The 18,105-nt window shown below is 72.3% G+C and overlaps 2 protein-coding genes across 2 annotated transcripts; both read left to right on the top strand.

The window, feature by feature from the left end:
- Positions 1–1,337: 1,337 nt before the first annotated feature.
- Positions 1,338–2,560, top strand: RPS26 (ribosomal protein S26). Its single transcript, XM_086478744.1, has 4 exons — positions 1,338–1,375; positions 1,853–2,030; positions 2,229–2,359; positions 2,459–2,560. Exons 1-4 carry the CDS (start codon positions 1,373–1,375, stop codon positions 2,492–2,494), a joined length of 348 nt encoding a protein of 115 aa, XP_086334870.1. The 5' UTR covers positions 1,338–1,372; the 3' UTR covers positions 2,495–2,560.
- A 1,104-nt stretch (positions 2,561–3,664) lies between these two features.
- On the top strand, positions 3,665–17,226 carry ERBB3 (erb-b2 receptor tyrosine kinase 3). Its single transcript, XM_086478765.1, is given in 29 exon segments — positions 3,665–3,752; positions 6,335–6,486; positions 6,586–6,772; positions 7,372–7,497; positions 7,592–7,657; positions 7,748–7,866; positions 8,234–8,375; positions 8,476–8,589; positions 8,665–8,785; positions 8,868–8,941; positions 9,024–9,071; positions 9,074–9,113; positions 10,111–10,310; positions 10,392–10,524; positions 11,142–11,232; positions 11,324–11,478; positions 11,577–11,630; positions 12,378–12,519; positions 12,820–12,939; positions 13,035–13,133; positions 13,263–13,448; positions 13,537–13,692; positions 13,946–14,021; positions 14,091–14,237; positions 14,807–14,904; positions 14,997–15,158; positions 15,510–15,581; positions 15,794–16,058; positions 16,700–17,226. Coding segments are annotated over 29 exon segments (3,960 nt in total).
- Positions 17,227–18,105: the final 879 nt, after the last annotated feature.

Below are 18,105 nucleotides of genomic sequence, written 5' to 3'. Positions count from 1 at the left end.
TCTGACCGCTCTTGGGTTGGTTGTTTTGTTTGTTTGTTCTTTTTTTTTTCTTTCCGTCTCTTTTCTTTTTTCCTGTAAGAGAGTCTAAAACAAAAATGTAGGAATTTTGTAAAACTCCAGGTCGCTTTACTCGTGTAAATATCTATATTTTTTAATCAGATGTATGAAGAACAAACGATGATGTGCAATACCCCGGCCCCCCCCGCCCCGGCTACGGCCCCTCCTCCCTTTCTGACGAGTTTTCAGTTGTATATCGTTAATGGATTTGCTGTCGTCTTTGGTTTTTCCCTTTTTTGTGAGGTTAGACTCGCTTTTGGACAAAAAAACACCCCCCGGCCCCCCTCAGCCCCCCTCCCCCGCCGTGACCGCAGGAGCTTTTGTATCTGTAAGATATTGTAATTACCTATTTGTGTAACGAGATCTACTACTGTAAGTTTTGTACTGTACTGGCTGAAGGTCTGTTATAAATAAACCGGAGTAATTTAACGCCTCCCCCCTCCCGCCTCCCTTCTGTGGGGGGGGGCAGCGCGGGACCCCAGGGGTCCCTTTGCAGGGGCTGGGGGAAAGTGTGTGTGGGGGGCTCCCCCAGAGTTGGGAGGGTCCTCAGAGTTTGAGGGGGATCTCCAGAGTTGGAGGGGAGTCTTCAAAGTTTGGGGGGGGGTGTCCGCAGAGATGGGGGGGTAGTAGGACACTGGGGACCCCCCAGGGGGGTGGGGGGGGGACACGACGCTAGATGTCCCCTCCAGGTGCTTGAGGGGGGGGGGGTGAAGGACCCTCGGGCCCCCTCCTAAGGGGTGGGACCCGGGGGGTGTCTCCCCATGAGCACTGGGGGGGGCAGGATGATGGTGGGCCCCCCCAGATTTGGGGGGGCAGGATGTTGGGGACCCCCCGGGGTGCGGGGGGAGGGCACTGGGGTCCCCTCTGGGGGTCTGGGGCGGGAATGTGTCACACGGGGACCCCCAGGGCCCCCCCATGAGCACGGGGGGGGGGCAGGACACGGCCGCCCCCCCTTCTCCCGGACTCCATCTCCCAGCGGCCCCCGCGGCGAGCGCGCCCGCGCGGAGGGGTGACGACACACGCAGCACGCGGCGCGGCGCGGGGACACCTCACACCGCGCGTTGCGCGTCGACCCCTCCGCCGCGGCGAGGAGAAGTAGTCCCTCCCTCCGCCGCCCCCCAGCGCCACCCCCGCCCCCCTCCCCCGCACCGTGTCCGCCCCGGCCCCGCCGGCGGAGCCGCTGCCAGGCGGTCGGTGGGTCCCTGCGGGGCCGGGGGAGCCTCGGAACGGCGGCGGAGGCGCTTCCGGGCGGAGGGCGGGTATATAAGGGCGGCGGCGCGGCGGCCGGGCCCTCTTTCGCCGCCCCGGCAGCGAGATGGTGAGAGCGGCGCGGCCGGGGGGGGCCCGGGGGGCTCCGGGGGGGGGCGCAGGGAGGCCATAGGGCCCATATGGGGCGGGGGGAGTCCCCATGTGTGGCTGGGGGGTACGGGGGGGGCCCCGAGGCCCGTGTGGGGCTGTGGGGAAACCGTAGGGGCCCGGCGAGGGGGGGGTCAGGGGATGTGTAGGGGGGCTTTGGGTGGCCATAGGGCCCGTATGGGGCAAGGGGGGCGCCTCGGGCAGGTCCCCGGGCCCATATGCGGCAGGGGGGCCTGTGGGGGGTCTATAGGAGCTTATGGGGGGGTACTGGGGGGTGGGGGCTGCCGGGGCCTGTGCTGGGCCTGGGGAAGGGGGGACGGGGCGGGGGGGGCTCTGACAGCGCAGGTCGGGGTGTCCGGGGCTGTCGGCGGTGAGGTCCGCAGCGCGGGGCGGGTGGGGGGGTCAAGTTCATCCCCTCCTCTTCCCCCCCGCCCCGCAGACGAAGAAGAGGAGGAACAACGGTCGGGCCAAGAAGGGCCGCGGCCATGTCCAGCCCATCCGCTGCACCAACTGCGCCCGCTGCGTCCCCAAGGACAAAGCCATCAAGAAGTTCGTCATCAGGAACATCGTGGAGGCCGCGGCCGTCAGGGACATCTCGGAGGCCAGCGTCTTCGACTGTAAGGGGGGGGGGCGTCCCGGTGCCCCTCGTAATGGCGGGGGGCGCTGCGGGAGGCGTCCCGATGCCCCCGTGCCCCTCGTCACGGGGTCCGCCCCGCTCCCCATCACCTGGGTGGGGGCGCCTGTGCCCTCAGGTGTTTCGGGGGATGGCTGAGGGAGGGGGTCCTGCTGACCCTCCCCCCTTGCCGCCCCCCCAGCCTACGTCCTGCCCAAGCTGTACGTGAAGCTCCATTACTGCGTCAGCTGCGCCATCCACAGCAAGGTGGTGCGGAACCGCTCCCGGGAGGCCCGCAAGGACCGGACCCCCCCGCCCCGCTTCAGGCCCGCCGTACGTGCAGGGAGGGAGTTGGGGGGGGGGGCTGGGGGTTGGCACCAACCCCCCCCCCCCGGATCGTGCTGACCTTCTCCTTCCCCCCCCCCCTTACAGGGTGCTGCCCCCCGGCCCCCCCCCAAGCCGATGTGAGGAGACTCCGGATGAGCGCGACCCCCTGCCCCCCACGTACAGACCGAATAAAGGACCTTGCACCCAGCCCGGCTCCGAGCCTCTGGGGACGGGGGGGGGGGGGGGCACACATGCGTCGCTTGGGGGTGTTTGGAGGGTCCCGGGGACTCATAGTCCCCTTCTTGGGAGGGGAGGGGCTCACCCAGGGAAGCTGTGTGGTGGCAGGGGGCTGCTGCTCATCCCGGGGTGGGGGGAGCCCTGTTTGGGAGTGGGGGCTCTTTGGCCACTGTCGCTGTCCAGGGGTGGGAGTGGGGTGTGGTTTGGGGGACAGCTGGACACCTGTGGGGGCACCCTCTGCCCGGGTGGGGGGGCTGATCCTGTGCCCCCCCCCCCCCCCCAACACCTTCCCCTGACGTCCTGGAGCTGCCCCATGGCCCCTCCTGTGACCCCCAGACCTGGCATTGCTGGAGGGGGGCTGAGGGCACCCCAAGTCCTCCCCAGGGCCAGGACCTGCCCTGAGCTGGTGGGGGGACAACACGCTGACACCCCCTGCCTGCAGCGGAGCTGGGCATTACCGGGAGGGGGGGCTGAGGGGTGCGGGGGGGGCCTGGCCCTCACGTGGTGGGGGGGTGCGGGGCTGGTGGGTGTTGGGGGGCTGCTGCAGGAATGGCCTTTGCTCTTGGGGGCGTTGTAATGGGGCTGGACACCCCCCCACACACACACACCCCCGCGGTGTTGTAATAGGGCTTTGTACCTGGGGGGGGGGGCACAGAGGGGCCAGACCTTTGCCTTGAGGGGCTGCAGGGGGGCCAGACGCCCCCTCCCCGCGGTGTTGGGGGGCTGCAGAGGGGCCAGGCTTTACCCCGGTGGGGCGGGGGGGGGGGGGGGGGGCGGCGGCACGGGGGACCGGGCTGCACCGGGGGTGGGGGGGGCTGCGATGGAGCCAGAAATTCGCCCCGGGGGTTGGGGAGTGGGGGCGGTTCCCGGTGCCCCCGCCCCGGGGCGCGGCGGGCGGGTCCCGGGCTGGGCTGCCGGGGGGTGGGGGGGCCCCCGCCGTCCCGCCCCGCCCCGCCCGTCCCGGCCCCGTCCCGTCCCGCCCCGGCGGCCCCGCGCCAGGTGCATTCCCCCCGCCGCGCCCGGGCACGCCGCAGCCGCCGGGCCCTGCGAGCCGGCCCGCGGAGAGCAGCCGCGATGGACCGGCCCCGGTACCGGCACCGGGCGCTGCCGGTGCTGCTGCTGCTGCTGCTCCGCGCCCCCGCACCGGGCTCCGCGCAGGCAGGTGAGCACCGGCACCGGGGGATCGCGGGGGAACCGGCGCTGCGCGGTGGGGACGGGCACCGCGGGCTGCCGGGGGGCTCGGGGGTCCCGGGACGGGCGGCGGGACCGGGAGCCCTCGGGGGTCCCCGCGGTCCCGATTCTGCCGGTGGAGGATCCCGATCCCAGCGGCTCCCGGGACCCCCCCACCCCAGTTCCCAGCGGGGACCCCCGTGGCGCTGGGGGGACCGGGGGCATCAAAACACCCCCCCCCCCCTTCCCAGGCTGCGTCTCGGTCGGGGCCGGGGCTCGGTTCCCCCCTCCCGGGGCAGAGGCACCTGCACCCCCCGCAGCGGCCAGGGATGATTTTGGGCTGCGGGGCCAGGACCCACCGATGCCACCAGGATCCCGCCGGAGCAGGGGGGGACCCCCTGGGGAGTCCCCTCCGAGGGGACCCCATCGCTGCCCACCCCGGGGTCCCCCCGCACCCTGACCCGGGGGGGAGCAGGGTGACGCTCCCGGAAGCGCCAGCTTCGCCCCGGAGTTGTTTTTCAGCCCCGAGAAGGAAAACACCGAGGGCTGGACGCGAAGGTGGGGCCGGCGTCACCCGCCGACGTGCCGGGGCGCCCGGGTGTGGGGGCCGCACCGACGGCACGCGGGGGACACGCCCGGACCCTTCGGCGCCTCCGCTGCGCCATGTGCCACCGGCGACGCCCCGGGCGCGGGGGTCCCGCTCGTGCGGGGCCCGGCCGTCTCCCACCCCGGCACCCACAGGTGCCCGGTGCCAGCACCGGGGCGAGTGGGTCCAGCTCCGCTCCCCCCCCAAAACCCGCAGACCCCAGCTCAGAGCCCCCCTTTGTTTGGGGACGGGATCTGGCCCCTGCCAGCGGCCGCCCCGCGCACACAGACCCCCTTTTGTGCCACCCGCGGGGCCGAGGGCAGGAGGTCGGGGTCTGTGTCGTCCCCCCCGCCCGGGTCCCCCGGTGCTATTCCTGGCGGCGGGGGCCGGGGGGCCGCGGTGGCACGCGGCAGATAGCGGGCGACGTGCCGGAGCTGCCAGCGGGGCCCGGCGCTGATAACGCCCGGCCGCGACGCCGCGATGGCGCCTGGGAGGGGGGGGCCCGGGCTCCCACCCCCCTGCAGGCAGGTGCACCCCAAGAGCCGGGCGCCCGTAGCCCCCCCGTGCCTCGGTTTGCCGGGAGCCGGTGCTGAGGGGGGTCCCGGGCTCCGGTGGGACCCTCTGAGCGGCCGTTAATGATTCACCAGCATCGCCCAAAAGTGCTGCTTGTTCCTGGCCGTGGGGGTCCCGCGGGGGTTGGATCCTGCTCCCCAGCAGCCTGGGGGGACTCCCCCCCCAAGCAGGTTCCAGCTGTCCCCAGCGCCCCCCTGTTGCTTCTTGGGGGGTCCCAGCTCCCCCCTCTTTGGGCCCCGCCGTGCCCGTCCCCAGGGTGTCGGGGCTGGGGGCCATGCCCCAACGCAGCTGGGACCTTTTTATAGCCCCTTCCCTATTAAAATAGCTCCGGCCCGGGGCAGGGGGGCGGGGGGAGCGCAGGCTGTGTGCGGGGGGTGGTGCTGGCCCCGTGCCCCTTCCTGTGCATGCACCGAGCTGCCCGTTCTCTGCGGCCGCCCCCGGGAGGGGGCTCAGGCCCTTCTCTGCCCCCGCACCGGGGCCGGACAAAGCTGCCATTTACCCACCCGTGCCCCCCCCTCGCTGGGGTCTGAGTCACGTCTGCGCTGGGCTGAGGGAGGGGGGCGCACCCCACTCTGCCCTCCGGGGGGGTGCCGGCTCTCCCACCGCTTTCGGGGGGCTCGGCCTCCCCCCCTTGTCCCGCTCACCACAATCGCCCCTTTGTGCGGCCGCGGGGAGGGGGCCGCATCCTGCCCCGCGCACAAAGGGGCCCTGTCCGCCCCGGCGTGGGGGGGGGTGGGCAATCATTAACCCCGGGCCCCCTTGGTGCCCGCCTCTCCCCCCCCCCGCCCCGAGCTCTGGGGGGACCCAGGCGTCCGGGCCCCCCGGCCCCAACCCCGGACCCGGGCGTCGAGGCGGGATGGGCTGCGCCAGCGGCCGGGTCCGAAGTCCGGGTGTGGGGTGTGGGGCGTGCCGTGCCGTGGGGGGGCCGTGCCCGCGGCACCCGCCTTGCGCAACCCTCGCCCGGCCGGTTCGGGCGCCGCGGAGGGGAGGGGAGGGCGGGGGAGCACCCGTCACCCTCACCCACCGTCCCCCGGGCACTGCCACCCCCGCGGCGGGGACACCATGGGGGCACCCCCATGGCCAGGGTGGGGGTGGGCACCGTGGAGGGGACGGGGAGGCTGTGGAGGGTGGCGGGGGGACGTGGCCAGCACGGGAGGGACAGGAACAAGTCGAGGAGGGGACAGAGCCACCATAGGGGGGGGGGGGGACATGGCCATTGAGGAGGGGACACGGCCACCATGGGGGGACATGGCCATCAAGGGGAGGATGTGGCCAGCTTGGGGGGGGAGAGGGACCCCGTGGGGGACATGGCTGTGGCCCTCAAGAGGGGGATATGGCCACCACGGGTAGGGACACGGCCACCACAGGGCAGAAGCCCTGCGGGCGCGGTAGGGGACAGGGTGCTGTGCCCGCAGTGTGCGCGGGGACGCTGAACGGGCTGAGCGTGACGGGGGACGCCCAGCACCAGTACCAGACGCTGCACAAGATGTACAACAACTGCGAGATCGTGATGGGCAACCTGGAGATCGTCCTCATCGACCACACGCAGGACCTCTCCTTCCTGCAGGTGAGCTGGGGGGGGGTGGGGGGACACACACACGCACACACGGTGGGGGACACGCAGGGGTCCGCACCCGCCGGGCTGACGCCTCCCGCCGCCCCGCAGACCATCCGGGAGGTGACGGGCTACATCCTGATCGCCATGAACGTCTTCGCCTCGCTGCCGCTGCAGAACCTGCGGGTCATCCGCGGGACCCAGTTCTACGAGGAGAAGTTCGCGCTCTTCGTCCTGCTCAACTACAACCCCAACACCACCCACGCCCTGCGCCAGCTCGGCCTCAACCAGCTCACAGGTGGGACCCCCCGGGCTGCAGCGTCACCGAGACACCCCCGTCCCCCCACCGTGTCCCATCCCGGAGCGGTGCCGTCCCACCGTGGTCCCCGTCCAGCGTGGTGCCACCCCCCCCGTGCCCCCAGGGGCCGTGCTGTCCCCTCTGCGGGCTGCAGCACAGAGCGGTGGTGTCCCCGTCACGGTCCCCATCCTGGAGTGGGGTGCCGTCCCCCACGGATCCCCATGCCAGAGCGGTGCCTCCCACCCGTGGTCCCCGTTTTGGAGCGGTGCTGTGCCCTGCCCCCTCCTGGTCCCTGTCCCACAGTGCTGGTGTCCCCCCACAATCCCCATCCAGCGTGGTGCCACCTCCCTGTGCACCCCGTGGTCCCCATCCCGTGTGGTGCCACCCCCCCCTGTGCCCCCTGGGGCTGTGCTGTCCCCACCGTGGTCCCCATCCCAGAGTGACGATGTGTGTGTCCCCCCCCCCTGCTCTGATCCCCTGGAGTGGGGCTGACCCCCCACGGTCCCCATGCTGGAGCGGTGCTGTCCCCTCCCTGCCGTGCTGGTGCTGGGGGGGGGGGGGTGTCCGCACCCCTGTCACCCCCCGGCCGCCCCCCACAGAGATCCTGGCCGGGGGCGTCTACATCGAGAAGAACGCGCAGCTCTGCCACGTGGAGACGGTGGAGTGGCGGGACATCATGCGGGACCCCCGCCTGGAGCCCCTCGTGAGGGACAACGGCAAGGCCTGTGCGTGAGGGGGGGGGGCTGGGGGGGGAGAGGGTAGGGTGTGTGCGTGACACCCCCTGGCTTTGGGGGTGACCCCGCTGCGCTCCCCTCGCAGGCGCCCCGTGCCACGAGAGCTGCGGCGGGCACTGCTGGGGGCCCGGCCCTGAGGACTGCCAGAAACGTGGGTACCGGGGGGCTGGGGAGGACCTGGGGGGACGGGCCGAACCCCCCCCCCCCCCCCCCCCCGCTCACCGCCCCCCCCTCCCCGCAGTGACGAAGACCATCTGCGCCCCCCAGTGCAACGGGCGCTGCTTCGGGCGGGCGCCCAACGAGTGCTGCCACGAGGAGTGCGCGGGGGGCTGCACCGGCCCCCTCCAGACCCACTGCTTCGTACGTGTGTCCCCCCCCCTGCCCCCGGGGGTCTCACCCCTGCGCCCCCAGCATCCCTGTGTCCGTCTGTCCGTGCACCCCCCCTCTGCCCGCCCACCCACCCACCCGCGCGTCATCCATCCGCCGTGTGTCCGTCCGTCTGTCCCCGCTGTGGGAGGGAGCTTGTCCGTGTCCCCCCAGGGCGGGCGTGGGGAGGGGGTGTCTGCCTGTCCGTGCGTCCTTCCGTGTGTCCCCGCTGTGGGAGGGATCCCACGCCGGGACGGGCGCAGGGCGATGCTCCCCGTGTGAGAGACATCCCTGTGTCCGTCTGTCCATGTCGCTGCGCCCCCCACCCACCCACCTGTCCGTCCGTCTGTCCGTCCCGCAGGCCTGCCGGCACTTCAACGACAGCGGGGCGTGCGTGCCGCTGTGCCCCCAGCCCCTCATCTACAACAAACTGACCTTCCAGCTGGAGCCCAACCCCGACACCAAGTACCAGTACGGGGGCATCTGCGTCCGGAGCTGCCCGCGTGAGCCGGGGCGCAGGGCAGGGGTGTCTCGGGGTGGGGGTGGGGGGGTCTGGGGGTGCCCTAAGGGGGCCGGGCTCTAACCGCTAGGGTCTCCCCGCAGACAACTTCGTGGTGGACCAGAGCTCCTGCGTCCGCGCCTGCCCCAACGACAAGATGGAGGTGGAGAAGAACGGGCTGAAGATGTGCGAGCCCTGCTCGGGGCTGTGTCCCAAGGGTAGGGGGCTGGGGGGGGGGGGCCGGGGGGAGGCCGGGGGCCGCAGGGCGAGCCCTCATCGTCCCCGCCCCGCAGCCTGCGAGGGCACCGGCGCCGGCAGCAAGTACCAGACCGTGGACTCCAGCAACATCGACACCTTCGTGAACTGCACCAAGATCTTGGGCAACCTGGACTTCCTCATCACTGGCCTGGAGGGGTGAGGGCCGGGGCGGGGGGGGTCTGGGGGCGGTGGGGTTCAGCCCCCCAACCTGCTCCAGCTGACGGCTCCGGCTCCGCAGGGATCCCTGGCGCAACATCTCGGCGCTGGACCCCGAGAAGCTGAACGTCTTCCGGACCGTGCGGGAGATCACGGGTGAGCAGCGGGGCTGGGGGACGCCGGGACCCCCTGGGACCCACCGGGGCCACCCTGACACCCCCCCCCCCCCCCCCCCCAGGGTACCTGAACATCCAGTCCTGGCCCAAGCACATGCACAACTTCAGCGTCTCTCCAACCTCGTCACCATCGGGGGACGGAGCCTGTACAAGTGAGTCCCCGTCCCCGCAGCCCCCGACCCGGCATCTCACAACCCCCTTCTCTGTGTCCTGCATCGCTGCATCCCTTTATCCCGTCCCTGCATCCCTGTATCCCTGTCCCTCATCATCCCCCACCCCTGCATTCCCCGGTCTCCCCCTGTCCCTGTATCCCTGTCCCTGCGTCCCCCTGTTGTCCCCTATCCCTGTATCCCCATCCCTACATCCCTGTGTCCCCTATCCCTGTATCCCCATCCCTACATCCTTGTATCCCCATCCCTGCATCCCCATCCCTGCATCATCTCCCGCCCTTGCATCCCCCCATCTCCCCCTTTATCCCTGTCCCTGTGTCCCCCTGTTGTCCCCATCCCTGTATCCCCATCCCTCATCATCCCCCGCCCCTGCATCCCCCCATCTCCTCCTGTCCTTGCATCTCCCTGTTGTCCCCCATCCCTGTATCCCCATCCCTGCATCCCTGTATCCCCATCCCTGCATCCCCATCCCTCATCATCCCACGCCCCTGCATTCCCTGGTCTCCCCCTGTCCCTGTATCCCTGTCCCTCCATCCCCCTGTTGTCCCCCATCCCTGTATCCCAATCCCTCATCATCCCCCGCCCCTGCATCCCCCCATCTCCCCCTGTCCCTCTATCCCTCTCCCTGCGTCCTGCTGTTGTCCCCCATCCCTGTGTCCCCATCCCTGCATCCCTGCGTCCCCATCCCTGCGTCCCCATCCCTGGATCCCTGTATCCCCGTCCTTGCATCCCTGTATCCCCGTCCCTCATCATCCCCCGCCCCTGCATCCCCCCGTGTCCCCCTGTCCCTCTATCCCTCTCCCTGCGTCCTGCTGTTGTCCCCCATCCCTGTGTCCCCATCCCTGTATCCCTCCATCCCCATCCCTGTATCCCCGTCCCTCATCATCCCCCGCCCCTGCATCCCCCCGTGTCCCCTCGGGGTCGGCGGGTGCCCGCCGGCCCTCGGCGCCGCCGCCCCGCCCTGACGCCCTCCCCGCAGCCGGGGCTTCTCGCTGCTCATCATGAAGAACGAGAACGTGACGTCGCTGGGGCTGCGCTCGCTGCGGGAGGTGAGCGCGGGCAGGGTCTACATCACCGAGAACCGCCGGCTCTGCTACCTGCACACGGTGCAGTGGGCAGCCCTCAGCCGCCGCCGCGCCGACCTCGACATCCGCAACAACAAGCCCCGCAGCAAGTGCCGTGAGTGGGGCCGGGCCGGGGACCGAGGGGGCTGGGGGGCGCCGGGGCCCCCCCGCGCTGAGCGCCCTTCGCTGCCGGCAGAGCAAGAGGGGAAGGTGTGCGACCCGCTGTGCTCCGCCGAGGGCTGCTGGGGTCCCGGCCCGGGCCAGTGCCTGTCCTGCCGCCACTACAGCCGCCGCGGCGTCTGCGTGCCCTCCTGCCGCTTCACCCAGGGGTGAGGGGTCTGGGGGGCTCCGCGGAGGGGGATCGCGGGGTGGGCACCGGAGGGAGGCGGGCACAGGATTGACCCCAGGGCGGGCAGCGGGGTCAGCACCAGGGTGGGGTGGACCCTGGCAAGGGGGCACCCCCTCCAGTCCTGGGGTGGGATGGGTGCTGGGGTGGGCACCAGGGCGGGAAGGACGCGGGGATGGGACCGAGCCTGTGGCGGGATGGACCCCTGGGTGGGCACTGGGGTGGGCTGGGATGCCGGGGTGGGCACTGGGGTTGGATGGGACGCCGGGGTGGGCACTGGGGTGGGCTGGGACGCCGGGGTGGGCACTGGGGTTGGATGGGACGCCGGGGTGGGCACTGGGGTTGGATGGGACGCCAGGGTGAGCACTGGGGTGGGCTGGGATGCTGGGGTGGGCACTGGGGTGGGCTGGCACGCCGGGGTGGGCACTGGGGTTGGATGGGACACCGGGGTGGGCACTGGGGTGGGCTGGGACGCCGGGGTGGGCACTGGGGTTGGATGGGACGCCAGGGTGAGCACTGGGGTGGGCTGGGATGCTGGGGTGGGCACTGGGGTGGGCTGGCACGCCGGGGTGGGCCGGTGACTCTGCCTCGTCCCCGCAGGGAGACGCGGGAGTTTGCCCGGGGGGGCGAGTGCTTCGAGTGCCACCCCGAGTGCGAGCGCATGGAGGGCAACGTCACCTGCCACGGCTCGGTACGGCCCGGCCGGGGGACCCGCGGCGGCGGCGGCGGCGGCGGCAGCGGTGACGTCCCCGGGGGTCCTCACGAGCCCTCCCGCCCCGCAGGGCGCCGACACCTGCACCCGCTGCGCCCACTACCGCGACGGGCCCCACTGCGTGGAGAGCTGCCCCGAGGGGATCCTGGGCGAGCGCGGCCCCATCTACAAATACCCCGACGGCGCCCGCGAGTGCCGGCCCTGCCACGAGAACTGCACCCGCGGGTGCGCCGGGGCGGGGGGCTGCGGGGCACGGCGGCCGGCCGGAGGAGGGGACCCCCACCCCGCGCCCTGGCTCACCCCCGGCCCCCCCGTCTCCGCAGGTGCCTGGGGCCGCTGCTGCGGGACTGCCTGGGGGAGGCCCTGCCCGTCTCCAGGTACGGCGGGGTTGGGGGTCCGGGGGGGGGTCCCGGGGTGCTGCCGTGCTGTGCCATGCTGCGCCGTGCCATGCCGTGCCGTGCCGTGCCGTGCCGTGCCATGCTGTGCCGTGCCTTGCCCTGGTGTGCCATGCCGTGCTGTGCCGTGCCGTGCTGTGCCATGCTGTACCGTGCCATGCCTTGCCCTGGTGTGCCGTGCTGCACCGTGCCATGCCGTGCCGTGCCATGCCCTGCCCTGGCGCGCCGTGCTGCACCGTGCCATGCCATGCCGTGCCATACCATGCCGTGCCATGCCATGCTGTGCCATGCCTTGCGCTGGTCTGCTGTGCCGTGCCATGCCATGCCCTGCTCTGGTGCACTGCACTGTGCCATGCCCTGGTGTGCTGTGCCATGCCATGCCGTACTGTGCCATGCCGAGCTGCGCCATGCCATGCCGAGCTGCGCCATGCCATGCCGTACCGTGCCGTGCCATGCTGCACCGTGCCGTGCCGCCCCGCTCCGTGGCCTTTCCCTGCCCACACAGGCACTGGGGGACCCCCTGCCCTGGCCGTGCCGCCCCCCGTGCCACGCTCGCCCGCGGGTGCCGAGCCCTGCCCTGCCCTTGCCGCCCCCGCCAGCCCCGGGGCTTGGGGCTCCTCTCGCCCCCGCGGCGGGCAGGGCCGTGGGAAGCGCGTGGGGAGCGACGGCGGCCGCGGGCCGGGACCTGCCGGTACCGGGAGCTCAGCCCCGGCCCCCTCCTGCGCCCAGGAAAACGCCAACGGTGATCGCGGTGATGGTGGTCGGGGGGGTCTTCCTCTCCTGCTCCTGTGTCCTCCTCGCCCTGCTCTACTGGCGGGGCAAGAAGATCCAGAAGAAGCGGGCGATGCGGCGCTACCTGGAGAGGGGGGAGGTGAGCGGGGGCGGCCGCGCCCGGGGGGGGGGGTCCCAGTCTGGTGGGGAGCCGGGGGGGGGGGGAGCCCCAGGACCACAGGGAGGGGGTTCGACCGGCCGGAGGGGTGTGGGACCCGTCCCCGTTTGTCCCCAGCCCCATCCTAGATCTCCAGCCGTCCCCATCCCTCTCTGGCCCCGTTCCCATCCAGCCCCATCCTAGATCTCCAGCCCCTTCCCTCCCTGCTTCCCATCCCTGTCCCCATCCCTGTCCCCATCCCTGTCCCCATCCCTGTCCCCATCCCTGTCCCCCGCCCGGCAGAGCCTGGAGCCGCTGGACCCCAGTGAGAAAGCCAACAAGGTGCTGGCCCGCATCTTCAAGGAGACGGAGCTGAAGCGGCTGAAGGTGCTGGGCTCCGGCGTCTTCGGGACCGTGCACAAGGTGAGGGGGGGGGGTTCGGTGCAGGGGGGGGCTCGGCGCGGGGCTGGGCACGGCGCTCACCGGGGCATCCCGTGTCCCCCCGCCCTCCACTGCAGGGGATCTGGATCCCCGACGGGGACTCCATCAAGATCCCGGTGAGCATCAAGGTGATCCAGGACTGGAGCGGGCAGCAGGCCTTCCACGCCGTCACCGACGTGAGTCCGGCAGCCCCGGGGGCGCGGGGGCCACGAGGGCCCGATCCTGCTCCCCTCCCAGGCGGCAGAGGGGTGTGTGTGTGTGGGGGGGGGGGTGTCTCGGCCGCGGCTGACGGTGCCCCCCCGCAGCACATGCTGGCCATCGGCAGCCTGGACCATGCCTACATCGTGCGGCTGCTGGGCATCTGCCCCGGCCCCCAGCTGCAGCTGGTGACGCAGCTCCTGCCCCTCGGCTCCCTCCTCGACTACGTCCGCAAGAACCGCGACACCATCAGCCCCCAGCTCCTGCTCAACTGGTGCGTCCAGGTGGCCAAGGTGAGTCCAACGGGGGGGGGGGGGGTGTCCCTCCACAGCCCCCCCGGCCCCGCTGACACCCCCTGATCCCTCTCCGCCCCCCCCGCAGGGGATGTACTACCTGGAGGAGCACCGCATGGTGCACCGCAACCTGGCCGCCCGCAACGTGCTGCTCAAGTCCCCCAGCCAGGCGCAGGTGGCCGATTTCGGCATCGCCGACCTCCTCTACCCCGACGACAAGAAGTATTTCTACAACGAGGTCAAGGTGGGCGCCCCGTGAGGACCCCCCGCCCCCCCCCCCCCCCCCCCCCCATCTCCACCCTGTGCTGTGGGGCACCCCCTCCCTGCCCCACACCTCCGCTACCCCCTGCATCCCCTCCCTGTCCACATCCCCAGTACCCCCCATCGCCCAGGGGTGTCCCGTCCCCTCCGTGCCCCCCCTGCCTCGCAGGGTGTCCCCCCACCCGGTCCCCGTGTCCCCCCACCCATCCGTGTTCCCCCCCCGCCTTCCCTCGCAGACGCCCATCAAGTGGATGGCGCTGGAGAGCATCCACTTTGGGAAGTACACCCACCAGAGCGACGTCTGGAGCTACGGTGAGTCCCGGCGCCCCCCAGGCCCCCCGCCCCCCGGCCCCCCGGGGCTCACCGGGACCGTCCCCGCAGGCGTGACGCTCTGGGAGATGATGACCTTCGGGGCCGAGCCCTACGCCGGGATCCGTCTGGCCGAGGTGCCCGACCTGCTGGAGAAGGGCGAGCGGCTCTCGCAGCCCCAGATCTGCACCATCGACGTCTACATGGTGATGGTGAAGTGTGAGTGTGGGGCCACCGCCCGCGGCCCCCACCCCGGGGAGGGTCCTGCTCCTGTCCCCAGCCCTGTCCCCATCCCGGGGCAGGGGCCTGGTCCCGTCCTCATCCCTGGAGTGGGGTCTCGGCCATGTCCCCGTCCCTGGGGAGGGTCCTGGTCCCGTCCCCGTCCCTGGAGCGGGGTCTCGGCCATGTCCCCATCCCTGGGGAGGGTCCTGGTCCCGTCCTCGTCCCTGGAGAGGGGTCTCGGCCATGTCCCCGTCCCTGGGGAGGGTCCTGGTCCCGTCCCCGTCCCTGGAGCGGGGTCTCGGCCATGTCCCCGTCCCTGGGGAGGGTCCTGGTCCCGTCCCTGTCCCTGGAGCGGGGTCTCGGCCATGTCCCCGTCCCTGGGGAGGGTCCTGGTCCCGTCCCTGTCCCTGGAGCGGGGTCTCGGCCATGTCCCTGTCCCTGGGGAGGGTCCTGTCCCCGTCCCTGGAGCGGGGTCTCGGCCATGTCCCCGTCCCCGGGCAGGGTCCTGGTCCCATCCCCGTCCCCGGGGCCAGGTCCCAGCTCTCAGCCCCCCCGCCGCCCCCCAGGCTGGATGATCGACGAGAACATCCGTCCCACCTTCAAGGAGCTGGCGAACGAGTTCACCCGCATGGCCCGCGACCCCCCGCGCTACCTGGTGATCAAGGTGAGCGCGACCCCCACGTCTCCCCCCTCCGTGTCCCCCCCTCCCCGCCATCCCTGACCCTGCAGCCGCTGCCATGGCCGTCCCCGCAGCAGGAGAGCGGGGCCGTGCCCCCCGCCGAGCCCCCCACCCTCAGCGACAAGGAGCTGGATGACATGGAGACGCTGGAGCTGGAGGAGGAGGAGGAGCTGGATGCCTCCTTCGGCCTCACCACCACCGGGCTCTACCCCCAGCGGCCGCGGGGCAGCTGCACCCGGGTGAGACCCCTTTGCCCCCGCCCGGGTCTGGGGGGGCTCTGGGGGGGCTCTGGGGCTGGGTCCTGGGCATGGCGCAGGGCAGGGTGGGGGGTGCGAGGGCCTGGGACACGGCGCGGGGTCCCGGGATGCGGCACAAGGTCTCCCAGCCCCAAATCCTCCCATGGGGGTGAGGTGTGGGGCCGACCCACGTAACACCCCCCGCCCCCCCCCCCCCGCCTTCCCCACTGCCCCATCCTCCCCTCCAGGCCCTGTTGGGGGTCGTGCCCCATTCCCGCAGTGGGGGGGGGGGGGTCCCAGCCCCTGCGTCCCCCCCCCTGCTGGGTGTCAGCCCCCCCTGTGCCCCCCCTGCAGAGCCCCAGCCTGCTCAGCCCCCCGGCCGGCTACATCCCCATGAACCAGCCTGGCCTCGGCAGCGGCCGCCAGGTACCTGCAGGGCGGGGGGGGCGGGTGGAGGGGGGGGGGCGAGGGGTGCTGGGGGGTGGGCAAAGGGTGCTGGGGGGCTGTGGGGGGGGTGACCATGGCGTGCCAGGGCAGGGAGAGCAAGGGGCTGGCCGTGGGGGGTGAAGCGGTGGCGATGGGGGGCTGGGGTCCACAGGGGTGCTCCCCCCCCCCCCTCTCAGCCCCGTGTCCCCCAGGGCGGGGGGTGCCGGCCCCCGCGGCGCAGCCGTCAGGAGTCCCTGGGACGGACGGTGTCGGAGTCGTCGGAGGGCCGGGGTACGGCCTCGGAGCTGGACCTGGCCGAGGGGGGGTCGCTCTCGGGGAGCCTCTGCCGCAGCCTGCGGTCGCGGGGGGACAGCGCGTACCTGTCCCAGCGGGAGAGCTTCCCCCCGCCGCCCCCCAGCGCCGAGGGCAGCGAGGAGGACGCCAACGGCTACGTCACCCCCAACTGCGCCGGACGGGGTGAGGGGTGCAGGCTTTTGGGGAGGGGGTCCCCTCCTTAGGGCGTTGGGGGTCCCATCTGCGCAGGGTGCGGGGGTTCCGTCCTCTAGGGCCGGGTCTGGGGGGGATCCCCCCAGCTGTGGGTTTGCAGGGAGCCCGTCGTGGAGGGCTGGGGGGGTCCCACCCCTGCAGGGTTTGGGGGTAAGGGGGTGGGGGGGCTCATCCTTGTAGGGCTGGGGGGGCTCATCCTTGTAGGGCTGGGGGGGTCCCACCCCTGCAGGGTTTGGGGTTAAGGGGGTGGGGGGGCTCATCCTTGGAGGGCTGGGGGGTCCCACCCCTGCAGGGTTTGGGGTTAAGGGGGGGCGGGGGCTCATCCTTGGAGGGCTGGAGGGGGCTCCTGTGTCTGTAGGGTGGGGGCAGCCTGTCCCCGGGGGTGGGGGGGCCCATCCCCAGTGTTAGGGGTGGGGGGACCCGGGGTTGGGGTTTGGGCTGGGGGGATAATCATTTAGGGGGTGAGGGTTGTGGGGTGGGATGAACCCATCCGTGGCCCAGATAAGACGTGTGTCCCCCCCCCCAACCTCGGGACAGGCCCCGTGGGCAGAGAAGGGGAGGTCGGGGGGGTGGGGAGGGGGCTGGTCAGCATCTCACCCCCCACCTCGCAGAGCCGGACCCCGCTGGGGGCTCGGTGCCGGAGCCCGAGGAGGAGTACGAGTACATGAACCGCCGGCCTGGGGGTCCCACGGGAGCCCCCCCACCCCGGCCGGCCTCGCTGGAGGAGCTGGGCTACGAGTACATGGAGGTGGGCTCGGAGCCGGGGGCCCCCCCGGGCCGGGGGCAGGAGGAGGAGGAGGACTACGAGTACATGAACAAGCAGCCGCGGCTGAGCCGCTCGCTGGGCAGCGTGACCGGGGGGCCGGGACCCCGCCCGGAGGGGGGACCCCCACCCCGCCACGACGGCTACACCGACATGCGCCCGGGGGAGGCCGCCCCGGCCCCCGAGGAGGAGCAGGGCTACGAGGAGATGGAGGCGGTGCTGGCCCCCCGCTGCCCCGGCTGCCGGGGTCCCCCCGGCCCCCCCACCCCCGGCATGAAGCCCCTGCGGAGCCTGGAGGCCTCGGACTGCGCCTTCGACAACCCCGACTACTGGCACAGCCGCCTCTTCGCCAAGGCGGACCCCCAGCGGACGTAGGGGACCCCCCCCCCCGGCACCCCAGCGCCCCGCTGCCTCCCTGCCCCCCCCCGGGGGTGTTTACACTGGAAATGAAGGATCCCCCCCCCCCCCCCGGGGCATGAGCTGAAGTGCGGGCAGGGGGCTGAGGGGTCACGGCCCAACCTGGGGGGGACCCCCAGCCCCCCGGGGTGCACCCGCTCCCGGCCGCCCTTTCCAAAGCCTTTCTTGGGGTGCGGGGTCAGGGGGGTAATGCTGAGCGCCCCGAGCGGGGGGGGCCCAGCCCAAGCCCCCTGCAGGCCCCTGCGTCCCCCTCCCTCCATGGCTCGGGGTGCCCCCCAGCTGCTCCCCCCAGCCGAAGGTGCTCCCTGTGTGCGGGGGCACTGGGTCGGCCCCTGCCCGGGGCTGCCCGGGGGGGGGCAGGCGGACGAGGCTGGACGGGATTTCTGGGTAAGAAGGACCCCAGACCCATTTTTTTTTCAGGTTTCCCCTTTCCCTGCTGGAACCGGAGTGAAGGTTTGGGGGTGCCACCCCCCGCACCCCCGGGGCACTTTGAGGGGAGTCCCCCGGTCGGTGTGTGTGGGGGGGGGCTGCGGTGCCTGATAGTGACTTACGGGCTGTGGTGAGGAGGGGTCTGCGCAGCCCCCCCCGCCCCCGGCCCTGGGGGGAGGCCCCGAAGAATCCCTTTTCTGCGATTTTTCACCAGTTTCACAGGGGCTGCCCGGGGCGGAGTCGGGGGGTGGGCCCAGCCGGGACCCCCAGCTCGGGGCATCACCCCCCGCTCCCCCGACCCCGGTGGGGTTCGTGGGTCGGGTTTGTAAATGCTGAATAAAGGGAATTTGACCAGAAGCGATGGTGCTGCTGCCTGGGGGGGGGCGGGGCGGGGATGGGGACGGGAGG

Source organism: Leptosomus discolor, chromosome 27 (assembly GCF_034619465.1).
Source record: "Leptosomus discolor isolate bLepDis1 chromosome 27, bLepDis1.hap2, whole genome shotgun sequence".
Classification (NCBI taxonomy): domain Eukaryota; kingdom Metazoa; phylum Chordata; class Aves; order Leptosomiformes; family Leptosomidae; genus Leptosomus; species Leptosomus discolor.
The sequence above is the reverse complement of the archived record's forward strand: the minus strand, read 5'-3'. Positions and strand labels throughout refer to the sequence as shown.